Source organism: Ambystoma mexicanum, chromosome 3q (assembly GCF_040938575.1).
Source record: "Ambystoma mexicanum isolate Mex_15411 chromosome 3q, UKY_AmexF1_1, whole genome shotgun sequence".
Classification (NCBI taxonomy): domain Eukaryota; kingdom Metazoa; phylum Chordata; class Amphibia; order Caudata; family Ambystomatidae; genus Ambystoma; species Ambystoma mexicanum.
Genome location: NC_090926.1, coordinates 780,154,529 through 780,177,917, shown reverse-complemented (window position 1 = coordinate 780,177,917; position 23,389 = coordinate 780,154,529). Strand labels below are relative to the sequence as shown.

General features: G+C 47.6%; 1 protein-coding gene across 3 annotated transcripts in view; it reads right to left on the bottom strand.

Annotated features, from left to right (window-relative positions):
- Positions 1-4,961: 4,961 nt before the first annotated feature.
- Positions 4,962-23,389, bottom strand: part of SUMO2 (small ubiquitin like modifier 2) — a 41,237-nt gene continuing 22,809 nt past the window's right edge. For all 3 annotated transcript variants that reach the window (XM_069654823.1, XM_069654824.1, XM_069654822.1), the window contains exons 3-4: positions 6,393-6,464; positions 4,962-5,574 (exon numbers count right to left, since the gene is read on the bottom strand). In XM_069654823.1, coding sequence (XP_069510924.1) covers positions 5,512-5,574; positions 6,393-6,464 — 135 coding nt within the window. In that variant the 3' untranslated portion in view covers positions 4,962-5,511. The remainder of the gene's footprint in view (positions 5,575-6,392; positions 6,465-23,389) is intronic.

The window sequence follows — 23,389 nt, the reverse complement described above, 5'->3', positions numbered from 1 at the left end:
TTAAGTCCAGGTCCTCTGTATTTGTTGCCAGTGTTTTGAGAAATGTGTCCTTTGGTCCCCTTTTACCAGATTAAGTGGATTTTCCCAAGTTTTTACTTTTACGTTTAGCCTTCCTTGGTGGAGTTTTCTTCAATGCACTTTTTGTTGATAGCTCCGTTAGAGCCTCACCATCTCCCATCAGTGTTGGTATCGTGGGCTCGCAAATACACCTGTCACAATTTATAGATTAATAATTTTTGCGCCAGAGAATACTAAGGAAATGCTGCGACCCCCTTGATATTTGTTTCCTTTAATTTTTCTTGTTTTTAGATTCTTCATGGCACCCTACTGTGTTAGTCTGGGATTCAAGTGATCTTGTCTAAGCTTTTGCGGTACCCACGGTCTGATTTTCTGGGTGGTCTTGCCGGATCGATGATGGACCCTCAGTTTGCAAGTAACTCTTGCATACTATTATTCCAGAGTATTGGGAGTGAAAAGTCTGCTGGAAGATAGGCTGACACTGGTAAACGGTGACCGGGGAACATCAGCAGTTGCCCCCCTCCATCATTGCGAACCTGTGCACCACTTTTCCATGAATAAATCCCTGCAAGAAAGCCATTTTAGCAGCCATTGGATTGAGGAGTGCGTTGATGGCAAAATTCCTCCGCTACGATTTCATGGGTGTTGGCCATTTGCGAGAGGGTGAAGTTTAAGGTGTATAAGGGTGATCCTGGGGTATATTTGTGCCTTATCCTGCAACTAAGTTTTTATGTAATCCTACCTTCCTGCTCTCTATTGCGCACTGTTAGCTCTGGGTTTTGCGCGCCATACTAAATAAACATTTGGAATTTCATGGGCGTTATGCATCAGCGGGGAACCCTCAGGATTGAAAGCACGAGCCCGAGAGAAATGGAAAGCCTGAAATGCAGTGACCTCAATTGAGGAAGAGTAAGCGGTAAACAAGGCCGGAGATGATACGATTAGTCTCAGGAATTTGGTGAACTTGCAAAGAGAAGGAAATACGATGGGCTTCTGATGCATGTTGTAGATAAATTTCATTGCACTTTCCACCTCCAAGACTGAGGCGTTGTTGCCCGCAGTAGTTAGGTTCAATAAAGCTAAGTCAGTGATAAAGGAATTGCCACAACACAGGTTTATGTTACAAGTTAGCATATCTTGGGAATCGGGCACAGCGAGTGTTTGATTTTGATAGAGGGCTGGACTTAAGTCTCGTTTGTTTGCTGAAGTCTGTCTCGCACCACTTCGTAGAGAGTATGGGGCCATTTGAGAGTAAAGATGTTTATTACGTACTGACAAGAGGCATTTGGGAGTGGACGAAAGATGGGGAAGAATCTCTCTGGGTTGCAAGTGTCTAGGTGAGGCTGAATGCAACCCGCTTCTCCCAGTAGTTTACAGAGTAGACAGACTCTCCGGATCTTGACAGCAGTCAGTTTATCACACAGACCACTTCTGACTCCACTTCCACAGTGCATGAAGTCTTTTTGGCTGTATCCATTTAGAATTGCATGCTTTGCATAGGCCACCATCTACTGTTTGGTTCAAATATATATTTTTTTTAAATGCTCAAATGAGGTGTCAAAAGGGGCTATGCTATCTCCGTACAGAGACCCATGGTGCTTTGTTTCGCGGAGTAAAAATCATGTTTTCAAAACCTAGAAGAACGTATTTTCTGATGGGAGGCATCCTCCTGTTGCTGTGTGAGCTTTGCATGTTATAAATGCGTGGATACTATGTGTTTAGAGAATGTTATTTGTGTCGGGTTCCAGGAGCCTGCCTGAGAGGGTGCCAGTGGATGTCTCCTGATGTATTGGTCAGAGTTGGTTACCCAAATGTACCCATGCCTATCTACATGCAACTAGCAACTAAGTAAAGAAGTCACATAATTTACCTGAGGCTGCAGTGTCACCCTTGAAGGCCCCATCTATTTTAACAGAAGCTCTCTTGAGGACAGAAAAAATAAAACTGAAATCCAAAATGTGTGACCCCCATAACACTTACTTTCCATACTTATGACACAGGTTTGTTTGTATGTAAAGGATAAGAAAGTGAAAGGGATTTTTTAAGGGAGTTAAAGAAAAGGGAGGGAGCTGCTTCTTTAACCCCACCCCCTTTAAAGAGAGAAAATAAGTCAAACTAACATTGCTCCAGGAGTTGCAAAAACGTGCAATTCGCACTTCTGAAATGCAACCAGTTTAGATGCAAGATTGAGTGTCTGGTACACCATTTGTAATCTTTAAAAAAAATACCGCTATAAAATACGTTGCTGCGTGTTTTGCATGAATTCAAAACAAAAACATAAGTGACCACAGATCTATTTGACAAAAGGACTATAGAGTATTTTAAAGTACACAATCCACACTGGGCTTGGTGAACATTTCATTTGTCAAAATGTACCCCAATATTGAAATGTTTGAACATTCAAGCATATATACGGATTCAGAGAGCTACAGGATTTGGACACTAGAATAAAAGGACTGAACCGGGTACGGGCCAGTAAATTTGCAATGCACAGACATCCTAAGAGATAGCGGATAAGTTTGTCATAAATGCATTTAGGACTATGGATGACAGCTGGCAAGTGTTAACAGATATGTCCCAATTGAATTGGCTGAAAAGGCACAAATACTCGCAACCTGCTCGCTACTTCAGTTAGACAAGAGTAGGGCTCTCGTTTGCTAAGCGAGTACCTCATCCATGCCTAGTTGTATTTGCATTCTGGCCATTTTGTTAACAGGCAACGAACACGGTAAATGCCTCGATAGGCATTTAATGTTGCCAATGGATATAACTGCGTTAGTTTAAATTACTAATGATGCAACACATTTTTAGGTGTTGCCATTTGTCAGTGTAGTAGCTTTTTCAAACCCACATTTTTTATAGAGCACACCATTTTCTGATGGGAACCATTTCTGCATTGAAATGCCAGTGGACTGCGCAAAAAGTATTGAGATTTCTTCACAAAAAAAAAAAAAAATTGTATGAAAGGAACCATGTTGTGCCAGAATACCTCCAAACCTTCGCCGGGACATTGAGGAGATCAATACTTTCAACACAATGTGGCATGGACGAAACGAAAACAAAATTAACACCACCTTCTACCAAACCTGTTTATTTTCGTGCAGTTTACGTACTAATCGTCATCATTCAGACGCAACCCTTCAAAATGGCTATGATGCACCATGCCCCACTCTACTGCGCCTCAGTAACTTCTTTTAATTGCCACCACTCGCCGCTTGTACCATGCCTTCAATCCCCTTTAAAACACCTGCTGTCTCAGTCATGGTTTGCTCTGTTCCACCAGGATGTATTCTAGTGCTCCATGACTTCCTTTCACAGCAATCTCTTTTACAACAGCCAATTACCAAGATATTTAAGTGACTTTAAATTGTGTGCTGAAGGCGCAGGAGTTGGTGGTAGATCTCTTTCTTTGGCTGGGGCTTCCCTCTGGAACAGCCTCCTTTACACTTGAGAACTATCTCTGCTTCCGTAAGCACCTCAAAACCTCTCAACTTTTGCCTTTTCTCCTCCTCTTACCTGCTGACCTGGCTGAAACTGAATCTGCACTGGTTACCTGGCCACCCTCTGATCCCAGGCCCTGGTCCCTCCCCCGCTAGTCACACACACCTGCACTGCCTGCCTGGCAACCCCTGCACTTGGCGACTTTCTATATGCCTGCAGTCCCACTACCAGCACTTGACACTGGATGTCTGCATTCACCTTTGCACTTGCCACCTGCTGGCCGTTACTTTTACTTGTTAGTCTATTTTCATGTATTGCGCTGTCCCTCCCCCTGCACTTTTCCCCTTCCCTCATCGCATGCACTTGCGATCTGAATGACACCTGACCTAGTATGATCATTGTCTGTCCTCCCTTTCCTTTGTTCCCCCTCCCTTGCCTCGTCGCGCCTTGAAACATTTGTGTAGAGGCACGTTCTAAATGCCATATATCATAAGGCAGAGCTGGGTTAAGGATTTGCATTACACCGGTAATTTACAGCTCCAATGAAGTCATTAACTCTCAGAAGACTGCTTTGCACACCAGCAGGCCCTTCTAGAACGAAGTTTAATAAAACTAGCCCAACGTTCCCAGGAGGATGCGTTTTTGCTGGGGAAGAACAGGAAGTGGGTGGCTATAGGGATTAGCCTGGCCAGGCTGTGTGAGGGTAAATCAAACAAGTTGTGTGTCACGTGCCAGTTCTCCCTAGCTGTACTCAAATGCAAATGGTATGGCTAAGGGGTGGTGCTTTAGCGCCACCTTATAGCCAACACTAAATCACACCCCATAACAACCAGTAGGCATGGAATGCTAGGAATATGACAGAAGTAACAAATACGATTCTAGAGTCAAACAAGAGGGAAACGTTAGCATGCTGCGTTTACTTCGGAATGGCACATTCAAGGCTACCAAGCAGAAGGTGGGGCAGCACATTTAAGTTCCCTGTGATCGTTTTTTTTGTATAACGCTCTAAAGTGCTTTGCATGGGACATTTAAATACATTCCTTAAAGGTCTATGATTGGCACCACTACAAAATATCGTAGAGCATTACTGCAAGGTAGAAAACCCCCCAATTGAAAACAACGAATTTAGACCAAAAACAATTGATTGGGTTGCGGTATTAAAAATAGCCCAAATTAGTTTAATTCGAGGTTGGACCATGCAGTAAAAGCATTCTATGTTTTAACGTAGATCCCTTTGGTAAAGGCTGTGCATGCTAAAAAGTGACAAAAGAACGGAAAACATCCGAATGCGGCTGATATGAGATGAATGCCACCATGCAAACTACTTTATATACAAGAAATCAAGGAAACTGAGCACACGACCACTAATAGGAAAGTGCATGACAATAGCTGTGAGCGCTGGTTAGTAAGAATCAATGTGGTACAACTGCAAAGGCCACAAAAGCAGTGGTTTGGTCAGAACTAGACTCCCAGATAATTACGTTAAAGTATGCAAAAACACGTTTCTTTTAAACAGTTTATTTAAACACGACACTAGATTGAAAGGGGAAAACAAACTAGAATATTTGTTTCTAGCAATTCAACCCGACTCTAGACAGATTTGGTCTACATGTAACAACTACGTACAAAAAGGTTATAAAATCGTCCTTGGTTTTAACAATGATAAAAAAAAAGCTTAAACGAGTTTTCAATTGAACAGGGTAGGTGAGCTTACTCATTGAGATTTACTATTCAAACAGTGAAAACAAAATAACTTACTGGAATGAGCACGCCACAGAGGAAATTAGTTGTTCCCAGGGCCAGATTTACAGGCCCTTTCCCCCCTCTATAGATGGGATTGTGTTGGTCAAAATTATACAATTTTGAGTTAAAAAAGCGACAAGCATTAGATCTGTGCATGGATGCCAGGTAATTTATGTACAACAGAGAAATGTAATGAGTGGGATGGACTGTTCTGCTGCCATCGGGTGGTCTTGTATTGCAACTGCCTGTGGGCCCCGCTTAAGTTGTTGCAGCAGCACAGTTCCAGGGTGTAAAATAAGGTGAGCTTCTTTAGTCCAAACCCCCCGTCTGCTGTTGGAATACATCAATTGTATCTTCATCCTCCATCTCCAACTAGAGAAAAATTGAACAAATAAATTGTTAATGCACAGATCCTCCTCTCGACTACAAAGCACAATATTCATAGTGTTTTGTGGAGCTGGGACTATCAGATTAGAAAACAAAGTGAAATCTGTCAGCCGGGTGGATTTATAGCCAGTATAAGGATTGGGCAAGCAGTGCACTCAACCGTTCGTGCACAGAATGCCACCGAGGTTACCACGCAATGAGCAGTTTTGGCCTTTGTCACTCACCACCTGCTAACACCCAATGCAGTAACGTACGAAAGGACTGTACCCTAACTAGGAGCTATATGTACATAACTACAAAAGAGTTGGTTTGAGAGCAACACATTAACCATCAAACACGCATATCAGTAAACTAACAGCTCAAATAAATGCTGCAAGTTCAGACAGGACTGACTCATCGGGAGCATAACCTGTATGTTAGTTTAACGATTTACATGGTAGGCATTCCTTCTGCAATGTAGGCACGCTTAACAGGTGGTACGGATTCATGGAAATCCATGTCCTTCACAGTTAAGCGGGTAATGTGAGTGGCTTGCATAAATCATACATGGGCCTATATGGCTACAGACGATGACCAAGAACCCCTCTGTGGAAATAAAAAAAACCTTTCGAGAACAATCTATGCAGGTTTAACCCTTCGGCTTCCTGCTCTACACCATCCACATGTTTGGTGAGATGAGCATACCTACACACTCACAGGACCTCCGACTCTCCCGTAGGCTCAGTTATTTTTAACTAAATGCTCTACTGTACAGGAGGTACACTTGGTGTGGCTCCTAGTTCTAGGCGACATGGTTCACGTACCTGTGCAGGCGTGTCTGTCTCATTAATGGGCTGCCCATCAAACCGGAACCGGATCTGCCTCATGGACAAGCCCTATAATAAAGAATTGGATTTCAGCAGGAAAGTGAATACATACACAGAAATACAACATTCCCTGCAAATTCCTGAAAAAAAGCATAAAATGCACTGCAACTTAGTCATGGCAAACCAAATCAGCCATGGTTCACAAAGGAAGCAACTGCACGATTCCTAGCTGTAGTAGAGGCAGAGCTGAACAGTATCCAAGCTCGCCATGGATCAAGTAAGAGCAAACCAGCATTTAGCACTGCAGTCGTCTCCAAGTTGCGCGTTTGATTTACCGCTCTGCTTGATATACCCGATTGCCTAGACTAGCATTCTCAAAAGAACAGCATGCAGCACTAATCAATCTTGAAAAGGCATTGGGCTCCTCACACCTATAAGCACACAAATGTAATTGTTGGTGCACCTAGAACCCCTGCCCTCCCCCAAACGTAGAACCTTCTGCACAAGTTCTAAAAGCTCCATCAATGGCTCATCGGAGGCGTCACAACTAACAAAATATGGAGGGCGGGGGGGTTGGCAAGGCAGGTACCACATTTTACTACCAAGGAAGGCTATATACAGTAATGAAGGCGAGAAAGAGCCCCCACCATTTCAAAGAACACCCTGCAAAAGAGGAAGGTGTGATTCAGAGAGAAAAGTTTCAACGTCCAAGGGAAACCAACATGCTTCTATGTAAGCTGGGCTCAGGTATTTAAAACAGACGGTCCAATCCCCGGCTACATGTTTTCGTGATCAACATTTTATTCTGAATATACCCCGGGGATGGCTACAGGGTTTGTAGAGTACCATTTTGAATAGATTTTTATTTCGAGAATAAACTCAACACAATTGATCCATCCCTCCCAACATCCCAGCAGCTGTACAGACAAGTTAAACAGCCTTTTCAGAATTGGATTGCCCAAGCGAAGTTAAACCATCAAATCAGTTTAATGCTCAAAGACACAGTGCACATAAGGTATTTTACAGTTAACTGCAGAAAAGAAAGCAAACAAGCATGGACGCCACCCAGCTATACACAAGCTATCCTTTTCATTGTTAGGACAGATCTAGAAAACCACATTTTAGGTGAAACTTCCTTCTCTAGAGAGACACCATTAAGCGACAATACACCATTAAGCGGCACAATCACATTTACATAAAACCTACCCGTCCGAGAACTCACAGCCTCAATATCTAGAAACGCAGCAATAGGAATACAGGTCTGCCAGTTACAGGATATCCAATCTTTTGATTGGAGGTCAGATACTCCAGAGAAATTCTTTGTAGTTGTGGAGCCCTGCACCCCACCTCAGACAAATAAAGAACAACCCATGCCGCATGGCATCCAGCCGAAAGTGAAAGGATGGCGGTCAGAGGGCTAGTGCCAGCTGGAGACTTATATACAACTCCAATGCTTTTTAATGTTCCGGACATTACACCAGACCTGCTTCCAGAAGGTGTCTTGACAGCACTTCCCAACCCCTTCTGTGGCTTTCAGGTCGAGGAGTTCATAAGCTTAGAGAATTGTATATTGAGGAGAAAATCCCGTGGAGGAGAAAACCTGCCAAAGCGTTTCCTCTAGTTCTGTGATCTCTGCTCCCACTATTTACCACTGATTGCAACACCTAGTACGAAAGCCTCTAGTGCGGCAATCTAGCACTCGCTGACAAAAATCTGATTAACAAGCTCTTAATCATTCCTTGATAAGATCTCATTTATTACCCCCTTCTCGCCCCTTACACAGCAAGTAAAGGCAGTCTAGTCCCACAAAGTATAAAGTTCAGGTTCTCGAAGAGCAAAGGTTGCAAGGTCCCACTTCCCATTAGGAATATTTGGACAGGGCTCAATATGTGCTCCAACCACTGGCTAGTGACAATTAACTTAACGATATGATATATGAACTGGGCATAGAAATAGATACAATCAAGAACGTAATAAAGTTAAAAACACTATAGAACCCAGGTCCAGGTGGGCTGACAGACAAAATGATGAAGAGCAATCCAACAGAATGCCCAACATTTCTCCATTACCTCCAAGTATATTCTAACATCTGAAAAAAATACCTACTTCATGGAAGGCAGAGGTAGTCGTGCCAATTTTCAAAAAGGGGCCAAGGACGAACCCGGATAATTATCGCCCCATAGCCCTATTGGATGTGGCATTCAAGGTCTTTGCCGCAATTCAGTTAAAATCTTTAACGACATGGAGTACATCAACAGGTTATAGAGACCAGTGACAATCAGGCTTTGTGAAGGGGAGAGGGACTCCCCTAAACTTTTTTCCAATTAATCTATTAAAAGCCAGAACTGCAAGAGGAAAGGGACAGAATATTTGTCGCCTTTATTGATTTGTCAAAGGCGTTTGACACGTTAGAAAACCGAAATTGTGGAGTAAATTGGCAAGATGGAATTGCCCTCAATTGGTCTTGGAAAACATTAAAAACTTACACAGAAACCGTCAGAGTATGGCTGGATGAAATTGTTTGTCAGACGCAATACCCATCAACATGGGCCTGAAACAAGGCTGCCCTCTGGCACAACCTTTTAATCTTTTCATCTCGGACATAGAGGAAGCATTTCTGAAAATTCGATATTTTCCTCCTATAGTGGCAGGAACACCGATTGGGAGCCGGTGATACGCAAGGCTGTTATACGCAGAGTTTTGATGGACCAGACCCCAACAGGCCTACAGCGCCAGCTTGACGCCCTTCAGGATTATGTAGAAAGTAATATTCTAATAATCAACCCAGACAAATCGCGAATCTTAATAATAGACACAACAAAAAGTTTGGGTGGTCATTAAAAGGGAAAAATGTAACTATTTGGGAGTCTTCATAAACAGCAAATGCGAAGCTCCGAGAATCGAGTTAATGAGGAGTAAAGCTAAAAAAATCTGCCAGCCCAAGGTAAGATTGTAAAGATACTGCAGATTTACTCTCATCCCGTTGGTGACCTCCTATAGGAGGAAAGTAATCCCGATCTTGTCCCACGGTGTGGAATTTTTTTTTACCAACTAAAATATGGCCCACCCTAGAGGGAATATACTGGCAGTCAGTGCTTCAGCTCTTATAGTTGCTACCAGTTCAGATAAGGAGAGAACGGCCATAACCTCCTTAAAAGCCATAGCGGAGTGGAAAGTAATCTCATTCTACCACAAATGCTGGCAGGAGACATCTACAGGAGGCTTCTGAGTCCTAAAAAAGGCGATGGTAACCAGACTGAGCAAGCACTAACTGAATGGCAACAAATCTGCCAGGCTATTCTAGAAGATCTGAACAAGTCAAACGAGGATCTATTAATTAAGCCCACCACAACAAACAAAAAAACTACACACAAGAGATTGGATTGAAACACGAAGAAATTCTGCAAGTATAAAGACTACGAAGACTTCTGGTCAGGTTCCCGAAAACTAAACCAGCTTCCAAGCTGTTTGAGACCCTTCCCGAACTGGTACTTTCAATTATAGAGGTTTCTTTTTCATATCTTACCTACAAGAGAAATGACCCATAAAAGGAGAAAATTAAGTGGAACCCCAATTTACAGATTGTGTCAACAGCCTGATTTTAAAACACCCAATTTTAAAATGCCCAGAACAGATAAGAGAAAGATCTATTTCTAGGAGAGAGTCTGAGAAGCTATCTTGAGAGATACGCATATTAATGGTGGCGAATATTGTTGGAAGGTGAAAAAGTTAACATTAATCTGGCACTGGTTAAACTTCTGATGGTAACATTTAAGAAAATCGAGGAAATAACCCTGGCAGAAAATGCAGTTAAGGGAGAAAGCAGAAACTGAAACACTTGGCCAGTGAATATTAAACTCAAAACGATGGTCTGTGGCCTTACTCGCACACAGAGCCGCTGGAAAGCCGTGAAAATCATGTTTTATCTCAATGAAAAATGTTACATTGTTTTAATTGTGAGCTTTTGAATTGGCTTAAGAGTTTTGGATTTGTAAACCACGTTGAGCTGTAAAAAAAAAAAAATATGATAAGTCATTTATAACGCGCCTATACACAAGTGTTTCAAGGCACAATGAGGCAAAGGAAGGGAAACAGAGGGACGACAGACAATCCTACTACGCCAGGTGGCATTGGGATTGCGAAAGTGCAGTACATAGGATAGTAGTAAAATAAATAAAGACTATAAAAGTGCAGACATCAGGTGTCAAGTGCTAGTAGGGGCTGTCGGGATACAGAAACAGACCCCAAGAGCAGTGTTGCCAGTGAGGCAAGTGCAGGTGTGCAACTGGCGGATGGTTGAGTGGGGTTGGGGGGAGGGGGGAGGGGTGGGAAGAGGGACCTTGGCCCAAGATCAGAGGGTAGCCAGGTAACCAGTGCAGTTTCAGATTCAGCCAGGAGATCAGCAGGGTAGAGGATGAGAGAAAGCGGAAGCAAAGAGGAAGGTCTTGAGGTGCTTCCGGAACCGGAGATGGTTCTCAAGTTTCAGAGACAGCGAGGCTGTTCCAGAGGGAGGCCCCAGCAGAAGAAAGATCTACCACCAACTCGCGACTTGGAGAAGTGACTTACCCCAAGGGAGTTGCAGGCGGATTAGCGAAGAGCTCAGGAAGGAAGATATTTAGGAAGAGAGAGTTGAAGATATGTATGTCCCAGGCCCCAGAAGGCCTTGTGGACAATTAAGAGGTTTTGAACTTAATCTTTGCCGCCACTGGGAGCCAGTACAAAGATTTCAGTCCTGGTAGCGATACGATCCCTGGGCTTGAGGCCAAGGACAAGTCTCGCAGTCCAGTTTTGGATGAGTTGCAGAGGGTGGAGAGTAGAGGCAGGCAGATTTAGAGGCTATTGCAGTAGTCCAGCCTAGAGAGAACCAGAGCTCTGGAGACTGAGCTTCGAGGGGAAGGAGAGGAAAGGAAGAATACTTCAGAGGAAGTGCAGCTGGTTGTGTGACTTCTTAGAGACACCAGATATGTGAGGAGAGAAGTGTGGAGTCAAAGATGACAGAGGTTTTTAGCCTCACAGGTGGGAGCAGGAAGAGGGACAAGAGAGGCCAGCCAGAGTGACACAGAAGGTGTGCCGATAAGGAGAATCTCGGTCTTACTGGCATTAAGGCAAAGATAATTGGCGGCCACCACTCCTGGATGGTGGAGAAGAGGGGGCTGAAGGGAGCCTGAAAATGAGCCGAGTCATCCGCATAACACTGAAAGTTGGGGCAGAAAGCGGCAATGCAGTGGGCAAGAAGTGTCAGGTATTGGTTGAACAGCCAGGGAGAGAGGTTAGACTCCTGGGGAACACCACAGGTAGAGACAGAGGAGGGGGGGGCGGAGGAGGACCCAAGTTGGACCTGGGAGGATCGATCGGAGAGGTTGTCACAGAGACGGTGGAGCAGGATGGCACGGTTGACCATGTCAAAGGCAGAAGAGAGATCAAGTAAGACAAGGACACAGGGGGTGTTGGAATCGAGGTTGGAGAGCAGGTCTTCACAGGTGCTCAGGAAAGCAGTTTGTGCTTCCGACGGCTCTAAAGCCAGAATATCATGGAGACACCCAACAGATTCAGAGTGAGGATTAAGCTGGGAAATGGCCAGCTTTTCCAGGAGTTTCCCCAGGAAAGGAGTGATGGGGATTGGATAGTTAACCAGGCCGGAAGGGTCAGCAGAGGGTTTTTAAGAAGGTGCACAAGGGAGTGCTTCAGGGGGGTGGGGGGGGGGAGTGGGGGGATTCCAGTGGCAAAGGAGTGGTTGCAGAAGTCAGCCAGAGCAGAAGCCAGGGTGTCAATGTGGTCCTTGATTGTTTTGGAAGTACATGGGTGAACCTGTTTTGACGAGACTTTCATAGATCGGACTTGTCTAGAAACCTGAGGAGAAAAGGGGAAAGGCAGAGAAGGAAGGAGGAGAGGTGGCTGAAGGGCCAGAGGAAGAGCAGGGAGTAGAGGGGGGAGGAGAGGATGTCCCGAGTTTTAGAGATGAAATGACAAGCCAGGGCCGTTCAGAGTACCTGCGAGGAGACATGAGGTAGAAACTGCAGCAGGATTGGCCAGCTCCTTGCAGATTTTAAAGAGTTCACCCGAGTTGTAGATGCTGCCGAGACGCAGGCTTGGATGTGGGCCCTCTTCTTGGTGCGGACAGAGCCGGTATTGCCTTTGGAGTAGGAGGCAGGCTAGTTTGTCAGAGGATGAGCAAGAAGCCCTACATTTGCGCTCAGCCACCCCGCAGTTGAGTTTAAGGGGGGCGAGGTCTGAGTCGTACCAAGAATTGCACAAGGCTTTGGGCTTCAAGTGGATCCTCACGACGGGGGCAAGAGCATCAAGATAATCAGATATAGAAGAGTGGAGCATGGAAAGGGCTGCGTCATTGTGCAAGTCAGCCAAGGGGGGTGTGGGGATGAGAAGGGAATAATTTCTTACCTGTAACTCCATTTCTCCAGCATTGGTATCTTTCATGGATTCACATGCTTAGAATATTCCGTCAGACTGGGACCCCTCGGTACACATATATAGCCTTTTCCTACAGGAAAACCTATGACACTTGTGTCCCATCTACGTCCTTTTGGGGCCCGCATACGCATGCCCCGTAGGACGTTGTGGTATAAAAGCCCCGCCTCCGCGGCTCCCTTCAGATTTCGGCCCCTCCAAAGTAGGAAGGGTCAAACCTATCAAGCATATACATTGCATCCCGGGGAGGCTGGCGGGCGCATGTGAATCCATGAAAGATATCAATGCTGGAGAAATAGAGTTACAGGTAAGAAACTATTCCCTTCTCCAGCATTGGATCTTTCATGGATTCACATGCTTAGAATAGATTGTATAGCAGTAAACTGGAAGACGGCGGTGAGAATGCAATGCAATATACACCCACAAAAATACACAATGCATAGGTACACAAGAAATAAGTTTATCCATATATCTGTACCTCCATAAAGCATACGGTCACCAACATGTAGAAAAAAACTCCACAGTGTAGAGCTTACCTTATTGAAACAGATGGGGCAGGACTGCTCTTCCCATCTGCACCTCGTCCGCATGCTGCCTCGCAAGGCAGTAGTGACGGGTCAACGTGTGGGGCACCGACCATGCTGCAGCCTGGCATATGTCCGTTAGCGGAATTCCTGCCCATAATGCTGCTGAAGAGGACGTTGATCTTGTAGAATGGGCTCTAGGATGCCCTTGCAGCGGCCTTGGAGTGGCAAAACGCAATCGTCGAGACCCACCGAGCCAGTCCTTGCTTAGAAATTGCATTTCCTCTCGTCGACGGACCATACGCGATGAACAGTTGTCGAGCAGACCTGAGTTCTTGTGTACGATGTAGGTAAAATTTTAGGGCCCTCTTAACGTCCAAGGTATGAAGAGCTTTTTCCGCTGCCAATGATGGGGTCGCAAAGAAAGTAGGGAGGACAATGGACGAGTGTTTGTGATACACTGTAGGAACTTTCGGAACGAAAGTAGGATTAGTTGCCAGAACCACCTTGTCTTTAAAGAATCTTAGGTATGGAGGGTCTACGACCAACGCTTGCAGTTCCGAGATTCTCCTAGCTGACGTGATAGCAATTAAGAACGCCTACTTCCACGATATGAATTTCATGTCCGAAGTGGCCATAGGCTCAAAGGGTGGTTTCATTAAGCCTGCCAGCACTACGTTGAGACTCCATGTTGGTGGAAAAGATTTTACTGGGGGAAAAGTTCAAAATAAACCCCTCATGAAGTGTTTCAATAATCTGTCGCTGAATAAAGGAGATGACTGCCTCTTCCTCGAGAACCTAGAGATGGCCACCAGGTGCACCTTTATCGATGTGAAAGATAAACCCCCCTCTGCCAAGTGAAGCAGATATGATATGGCATTTGTAACGCGCCTATACACAAGTGTTTCAAGGCGCGACGAGGCAGGGGGGGGGGGGGAACAAGGGGAGACAGACAAACAATCCTACTAGGCCAGGGGTCATTCAGATCGCGCAAGTGCATGGGTAGGGGGGACGGGAAAAGTGCAAGGGGGAAAGGGAGAGGGGAAAGTGCAGTACAAAGTGATTAGTAAATACAAGATAAATAATAAGGGCCAGCTGATGGCAAGTGCAGGATAAGTGCAAACTAGTGCTGGGAGGGGGGCTGTAGGGATACAGAGACAGTCCCGTAGTGCGGGGGTTGCCAGGGAGGCAGTGCAGGGGAGAGTGGCTGGGCCAAGGGGAGAGTGGCTTGGCGAGTGGCCCAGTTGCTGATTCAGTACAGTTTCAGTGATTTAGCAGGGGAGAGGGGGAGAGAAAGCAGAAGCAAAGAGGAAGGTTTTGAGGTGCTTCCGGAACCAGAGATGGTTCTCCTCAAGTTTCAGAGAGGCAGGAAGGCTGTTCCAGAGGGAGGCCCCTGCTGCGGAGAACTTGCTCCGGAGTCACCTTTAACAGGTGTAGACCTTGTTGTCCTCGACACCACTCACAGAACCTTCGCCACTTATAGGTGTAAGATTTGTTGGTAGAAGGGGCCCGAGCCGCTTGCATAATTTTCTGGCAATCCTCCGAAACGTCGAAGGTACCAAATTCCGAAAAGTCAGGAGCCAGGCTGCGAGGTTGAGACTGTCCGGGTCGTGATGCCACACCGTACCTTTGTCCCGGGACAGTAGGTTCGGGACTCTCGGAAACGCTATTGGTTATTCCAGCGACAAGTGAAGCAGGTCGGAAATCCACGGTTGCCTCGGCCAGTACGGTACCACTGCACAGTCCTCCGTATGAGGGGGAACGGAGGAAAAGCGGAAAAAACGAACTTGTCCGTCCATGGGAAGGAGAACGCCTCCCCATGGAATCCTCCTGAGGCCATCTGCTTGCAAATTGCTTGCATTTCTTGTTTTCCTTCGTTGCGAAAACGTCCAGTGGGGGGTGACCCCATTTCTCGAAAACTTTCGTCAGCTGAACTGTGTCCATTTCCCATTTGTGTATCTGGGTCATCCTTCTGCTGAGGGAATCCGCTTGTGAGTTCCTCACTCCCGGGAGATGGTGAGCCACGATTGATATTTCGTGCTTTAATGCCCAATGCCACACTTTCTGGGCCTCCATGCAAAGGGTCCTGGATCGCGTCCCCCCTTGTTTTCTCAAATAAAACATGGCCGTCGTATTGTCCGTCAGCACTCGTACTCTCGATCCGTTGATGTGTGGTAGGAACGCCTTTAAGGCCCATCGCACTGCTCTGAGCTCTAACACGTTGATGTGTAGGAATGACTCTGTTTGACACCAACGACCTTCCGTTTGAAGAGTGCCCATGTGAGCTCCCCAGCCGGTTAGAGAGACGCATCCGTGACTATGGTTAGCTGGAACTCCGGCTCCTGTAGGGGTACACCGTTGTTACGGGTTGTGGAAACTGCCACCACTGAAGAGTCCGAAGCAGTTTGTCGCTGATTACCTTGTCTGACCACGATCCTTGGGCCTGTGTCCACCGGCCCGCCAGGAACTCCTGAACTGGCCTCATGAATAGGCGACAGTTGGCCACCAGATGGATGCAGGATGCCATGGCCCCTAGGACCGAAATGTATTTTCTCACTGAAAGCTTGGTGTTTCGCCGTAGTCGACCCGCCAGTTGATTGAGTTTTGAGATTCTGTCGAGGGAAGGCTTCACTAGCCCCGATTGGGTTTCGAACTGTGCCCCCAGGAACACCAACGTTCTTGATGGCATCAGCGAGGATTTTTTGAAGTTTATGGCAAACCCCAGCTGTTGTAGAAGCTGCATGGTGGCTTGCAAACTTGTGTTGGTCGTCGCTGGGGAGGATCCCCTTACCAGCCAGTCGTCGAGATATGGGTATACATGGTGGCCTTGCCTTCTTAGCCAGGCCGCTACTGTGGCCAGGCATTTCGTGAACGTTCTGGGGGAGGTTTTGAGCCCAAAAGGAAGAACCGTGAACTGGTAGTGAGTCCGCCCTATCACAAACCTCAGGAACTTCCTGTGTTTCCGACACATTGGAATATGGAAGTACGCGTCCTGCAAATCCAGGGACGCCAGAAAATCCCCTTCTTGAACGGCTCGGATCACTTCCTGGAGCGTGAGCATTTTGAATTTTAGGCTCTTTAAGGACTTGAGATCGCGTAAGTCTAGAATGGGACGCCATTTTACGTTTGGCTTTTTCACGACGAAGTATCTTGAGTAAACCCCTTGACCTTTCTGTGATGCTGGAACTAATTCTATCACACCTTTTGCTAATATGAGTGTTACCTCTTGTTGCAGTACCCTCAGATGGGAATGAGCGACGAACACAGGTGGAATGTGCGGAGGGCTGTGCTTGAATTGTAGAGAATGCCCGTTCCTTATTGTGTCCAGCACCCATTGATCTGCCGTTATTCGTTCCCATTCGTCGACATAGGCTGATACTCTTCCCCCCAGAACGGTGTGTTGCCCGTCATTGGTGATCTTTATTTTGCTTCTCTCTCGGCGACGACGGCGGATAGGATGGTCTCTTCTTGGAGGTCTGGAAGTTCCGGCGTCAGTTTGCTGTTTGAGAAGCACGCCTGTATACCTGGGAGGGGTACACCGACCTACTGAAGGATCTGTCTCCTGACGCAGAGAATCTGGAATTACCTGAAGCCCCTCTAAAGGGAGAAAAAGACTTGTAGCTTCGGCCACTCTGGAGGGCACCCAATGAACGTGCCCTGTCAAGAGTCCTCTTTCATTCCCTTTAGGGCCTCATCTACTTTCTCTCCGAATAGAAGGTCTCCCTCAAAGAGCATATCTAATACTTTGTATTGTACCTCCGGCCTGAAGTAGGTACACTTAAGCCATGACTGTCGTCGTAACACGACCCCATTATTGACTTGCTTGAAGCCTGATTCAGCGAGGTCCACCGCAATGTTTATTGCGGGATTGGAGGCTTCCTCCCCCTCTCGGACAAGTAACAGCGCCGCCTTCCTATGCTCTTCCGGAAGATGATCCAGCAACGGAGCCAGCCTGTGCCACATTTCTCTGTCGTATCCGGCTACAATAGCCAGAGAGTTTCAGCCTTTACTGTAGTTGCTCCCACAGATAGCACTTTTTTGCCGAAGGCATCCTGACGTCTTGCCTTGTTTTCAGGCGGAGTCGTGCACTTGTGCTGTGCCTTCACTTTCATTGCCGCCGCTGCCGCCGACACCACCGATTCAGGCGTTGGTTGGGAGGATAAGCACTTGAGGGTAGACTCTGGAGCCTTACATTTTTTTCTCAAGGCGACCTTTTACCGCCGGTTCCGAAAAGGGGTGACGCATTGTCTGCAAACCCTCCTTCCACACATGATCTAGTATGGGTATTGAAAACACAGACCTCCTCTTACCCATGTGGTCGAAAAGAAAACAGTCCTTTTTCTGTTCTTCCTGGGACAAACCGAATTCCTTACACGCCTTCTCCATCATAGAATGGAATGATGCAATATCATCTGGGGGGGCTGAGGGGGCAGGACGGCTCATTGGGGTTTCTAACTCCACCTCTGACTCCCAGGCTGGATCCCTGGAGGGGGATGAGGAGATATCCAACATGGCTCCTCTGTCAGACTCTGAATCTGGCAGCTCACCCTCTTGGGGTGCCTGTGGTGCTGAGACTGGCGTGCGGAAGTGGGTCGGTGGACGGGACGGGATCAGCTCGTCGAAGGGTGACTGTGGCAGGTTTACCTGAGGTAGTCTCTGGTCCAACGACTGTACTAAAGACTGAAGCGTGGACAGAATCTCCAATGACAAAACAGATTGAGGATTGAGAAGAGGGGCAGACACCGGAATTCCGGATCCCCTCGTCGACGACTTGTCAACCACTCGTAGCCCGAGGTCTGCCGGGCCAGCTATTCCCCCGCTCTCGTCCTCTCCCGAGGACAGCAACGCTGCCTGTCCCTGCAGTAAAGTATCCGGAGGGATCGGATCGAAAACTTCAGGCCTCCAGGCTTCCTGTAGAACCTCCGTCGACGAGGCCACCGTCGCAGTCGTCGTCGGTGGGACGGTAGATACCACATGCATCAGTGGTAGGGAGGAGGCCGATGACTGGACCGCCGTCGACGACGGTGGCTTAGCAGGTGGGTTTAGGCGGTCCTGCCTTTTCTGCACTTGGCCTGCTTTTACTCGACTCGTGGTCGATCTATGGTGATCGCCCGAGGAGGATTTTGGCCTTTCCTTGTCATGCTTTTTTGACGAAGATGACCATTTTCTCGAAGATTCTTTAGCTGAATGACTCCTGGATGACTCTTTCTCCGCCGGTCGAGATTTCTTCACCGGTGGTTCCGACGATACAGTGCGTTGTGATGTTTTTGCCGATTGTGTGGAGCCTACCTCCGAAGGGGGGTATGCCCCCGCTCCATCATTCAACCATGCCACCAGCCGTCGATTTTGGTCTTTGAGGGTCTTTTGAGAAAACCCTTTGCATATGTCACAGTTATCAGCCAAATGATGAGGGTGGAGACAGTATATACAATCCATATGTCCCTCCCCCTCGTAAACTTTTTTCAAGTCGCACGTCGTGCACGGACGGAACAGCGCCTTTCCCGACATGAAGGAAAAATTCACCTAACTCCAACTTCAAGTACACAACCTTGTACAAAATAGTAAGACGACGCGAGGGGATCCCACTACTTTGGAAACGGTTGAAATCTGAAGGGAGCCGCGGGGGCGGGGCTTTTATACCGCAACGTCCTACGGGGCATGCGTATGCGGGCCCCAAAAGGACGTAGATAGGACGCAAAAGTGTCAGAAGTTTTCCAATAGGAAAAGGCTATATATGTGTAGCAGCGACTGCTCGGACAAGCGTGGTCTGGGCATGGAGCCATTACTGCACGCCAGTAAAACCCCACCACTCTTATTACCCAATATACACCAAAGATCAACCGTATCTTGCATGTAGCCCCATTGTGTAATCACCCATATGTGCACTTAACCCATTTACCAAGATCAAACATGTACTGCATCTGCTAACTGAATGGGCTAGCCTTAGGCTCCCTGCGGTGCCATGAGATGGGCCTTGTGTAGCATCTATTGTGCTGGGCCCCTCCCCTAAGAGGGATAGAGGAGGGAGTGGGGTGGGGTGGGGGAGTACAGGGATGTAACAGATGGCTTGCTGGGGGTAGGAAATTCATTGCTACTAACCACACAAAACACTCACCATTCTGCATACTCGCCCTCAAACTCAACTAAAAATCAACCATACCTCTACCACACCACAATCTGCACCTACTTCACAAAACCAAACCATACAACCTCACCACATGATGGCTACCGGCCGAAAATGCACCAATACTCGGTGACTGGTTTCTCTGAACTGAACTGGGGATAACCCCAATGATGTCCAGGAGGATCCTAGTAAAGGGCTTGGCATCAATGTTGATCTGAGCCATTCCGATATGAGGTGCCATATGATGTGCCCAAGTGTTTGAAATTGCCAGTGCCAAGTGTTTGAAATTGCCAGTGCCAAATGTTATTTAACTCTTGCTTATAGCCTCGAAGAGTCGAGATAGCTTAACACTCTCCAGGCGAACTGGTGCAATAGAAACATACATATGTGAGATTTGAGGGTGCTTGGGAATGTATACATGGATGCACTGACACCCACGATAAACTGAAGCCATAATAAAATCATTGTCCGATCCGCCCTCTGCCAGGGAGCTCGCTACAGCCCTAGCTCTCCTGCAATTATTTAGAACCTTAGGGGTAGTGGACTCATGGAGGGTACTCCACCCGTCTGAAGACTTTTCTTTCTATTCTTATGTTCACAGGACGTTTTCTTTCTATTCTTATGTTCACAGGACGTTTTCCAGGATAGATCTTCTAGTATCTCCGCAAATCTTCACCTAAACCAACAATGTGACTATAGGCTCCAGGATCTTGTCCGACCACGCCCCGGTGACCCTGGAAATTCGAGTGCAGGGACCACCTGATCCCCAACAGCGCAGATGGACGCTCTATGACCCAATCCTTAATGAGATGCCACTCAGATGCGATTGCAACTACAATTACCAACTTCTTTAAGGAAAACCCTAGCGGGGACAACATCGCCAACAACTGGGACGCAATGAAGGCAGTGGTGCGGGGGGAACCGATTGCCCAAGGGGTGGCCTATTACAGGCACAAGCGACAAATTCGTCAGAGCCTTGAGGAGGATCTTCAGGAAGCAGAACGAATCCATAAAGAGAAGGGCTGGACCCCTAGAACAGAACAAGCTACCCGGATAGCGCAAAAGAAAATAGAGGCTCATTACGCCAAGCATACTGCCCACCAAATGGCAAAAGCTAAACAGTTTTACTATGCTAAAAACAACAAAGGGAACAAACTACTGGTGCCCAAACTTGCCAAAAAAAAAAAAAGAACACGATCGTGGGCCTGCAGGACCAGCATGGCGAGACCCAATACGATGACCACGACAAGCTACGGCTCGCAACGGCCCACCTGATTCAAGTTATGACCGCCCCGATACGAGACAAAGGAACAGAGGGAATACCTGCGCAGGGCGGCGCTCCCCCGACTGGAAAACACAGCTTGTGACTCTTTGGAGGCGCCGATTACCGGCGAGGAAGTGGATGAGGGGATAAAAGCCCTTAAATCCCGGGCCACTGGCCCGGATGGCTATACGACCAGGTTCTACAAGATTTTCAAACCTCAACTCTTAGCACCTCTGGTACAGCTGTTTAATTCATTCAGGACCACGGGCACTATAACCCCGTCTATGCAAGAGTCAATCACAGTCTTGCTGCCCAAACCCGGAGGCGACCCGAAGAACCCTGCATCATATAGGCCCATTGCCCTACTCAATATAGATGCCAACATATACTCTTAAATGTTAGCAACACCGCTCAACAGCTGACAACATTCGTAGAGCCTTGGACCTGGTGGAACTTGCCTCCCGAGACTCCCGGGAGTTGGTGCTTCTGGCCCTAGATGCAATTAAGGAATTCGACAAGGTGGATTGGACCTTCATGAGGCTCACTCTTGAGGCCTTTGGATTTGGCCTGGAATTTTGCACCATGACTCTGGCTAACTATAAAGCACCCAAACCCCCTTCTCAGAGTTAATGGCACCCTCTCCTCCCCTATCAGCTTAACCTGCGGAACCAGGCAAGGATGTCCACTATCACCACTCCTCTTCGCACTAATTATGGAACCGTTCGCCCAGCGGATCAGGCTGAACCCTGCGATCAAAGGCTTCCAGTCAGGCGCAGCGCACCAAAAACTGGCCCTCTATGCGGACGACGTTCTGTTGACCATCACGGAACCCCATACTTCCCTCCCCCAGGCCCTGGCTGAGAGAGAGCTATGGAAAGGTCACGGGTTTTGCCATTAACTTCCGGAAATCAGCTGCCATGGGAGTGGGTCGGTCCCTGGAGGACCGGAAAGCCCCAACCCCGCTATGCCCAATACAATGGACGACCAGGGGAATCAGCTATCTAGGAGTCCAGATCCCAGCTAACCCTAAAGAGGTCTATCGAGCAAACTTTCCCCCACTATTCAGACATTGAGGCAGACTTAAAGCGTTGGGTGGCACAAGAGATCTCACTAATGGGCCACATTACGGCCTGAAACATGAACTCGCTACCGAGATTCCTGTACTCTTGTTCCTCGCTCCCGGTACCAATCCCGGCACCAGCCCTTCAAAACCCAGAGGAAAATGTTGCAGTTTATTTGGAGGGGGAAGAAAGCCAGAATCCCTAGGACCACGATGCTAGGCAACGCAAAGGTCGGTGGCCTCGGAGTCCCAGATCTACAGAAATACCAGATGGCGGCCCAGCTGGCCTGCGTTCAATCATGGCAGATACTCACCAACCGCCCCAGATGGGTGGACCTCGAACAGGCACAGCTACCTCTCCGCTACGCTTTCTCCCACACGTCCCTCCTTCGGAGCGCCGACAGTGGCAGGAACTCCTGGCGACCACCAAACATACCATTTCTGTCTGGGACAAAGCGCTGAAACAAAAGACCCCGGTGGGACTTAGCCCCTCCTCCCCGGTGTTTATGAACCCAACTTTCTCACCCGGTCTGTCCACCGGGAACTGGATCCTGGATCGCTGGAGGCATGGAGACCCTGGGACAACTCTTCAAAGGGGGGCAACCCGGTAAAGAGCTCTTTCAACTCCGGGAACAGGACAGATTCAAATACATCCAGTTGCGCCACTGGTGCTCACACCCACAGACCCGCCAGGCAGCTACCGCCCCCCCCCCCACAGCTATTGAACTGACCCTCAATGAGCTCCCAGTGCGAGGGAGAATTTCTAATCTATACAAACGCCTCCAAAATGACTTTTTAATCTCCAAGACCCGGTATATGGCCAAATGGGAAGCAGACCTGGGCCACCCAATCGAGGACCAGCTATGGGTTGACATTTGGTCTCGGGCCCACACCTTATCCTGCATCACAAACAGAATGCGCCTACAAGATCCTCCTCCGCTGGTATTACCCACCCCCCCCCCCCCCCCCCCAAGACTTCATATGAATCCCACACTTGACCCGAACTGCTGGAGACAATGCGGTCAAATAGGGTCCTTCTTTCACATGTGGTGGTCCTGCCCGAAGGCCCAAGCCTTTTGGAAGCAATGCCTAGCGACGATTGCAGATATTACTCCGGTGCGGCTGCCCCTAGAACACGAACATCCTTCTTGGAGCTCCGGAACCTACCCAAGGTCCGGACCCAAAGCCAAACTAATATCCTAATGCTTACTGGTGGGCAGAAATGTGATAGCCCGCACTTGGAAAATGGCAGAAGGCCCCCTTATGCCTTTTTGGTGGGTAAAAGTCTGAGACATCCTGATCGCTGAGAGGGTGACGGCTACCGGAGCAGGCCATCTACACCGCTTTAACAACATTTGGGGCCCAGTCTTAGACTTTGACCAGAACTTTCCGGCCCTGACATACAAGCCCCAACTAGCCAGGAGAACTCTACAAGATGACGATGATCCCCAGCGGGGACGGGAAGAGGGACCTTAAGACCCAAGGGAAGGGAGGGTAGGGAGACTAATTGTATTGTTTTCATGCCACATGTCACGATTGATCAAGCTCTGTATTGTTATAACCTGTGTTTAAAATAAACACATTAAATAAAAAAAT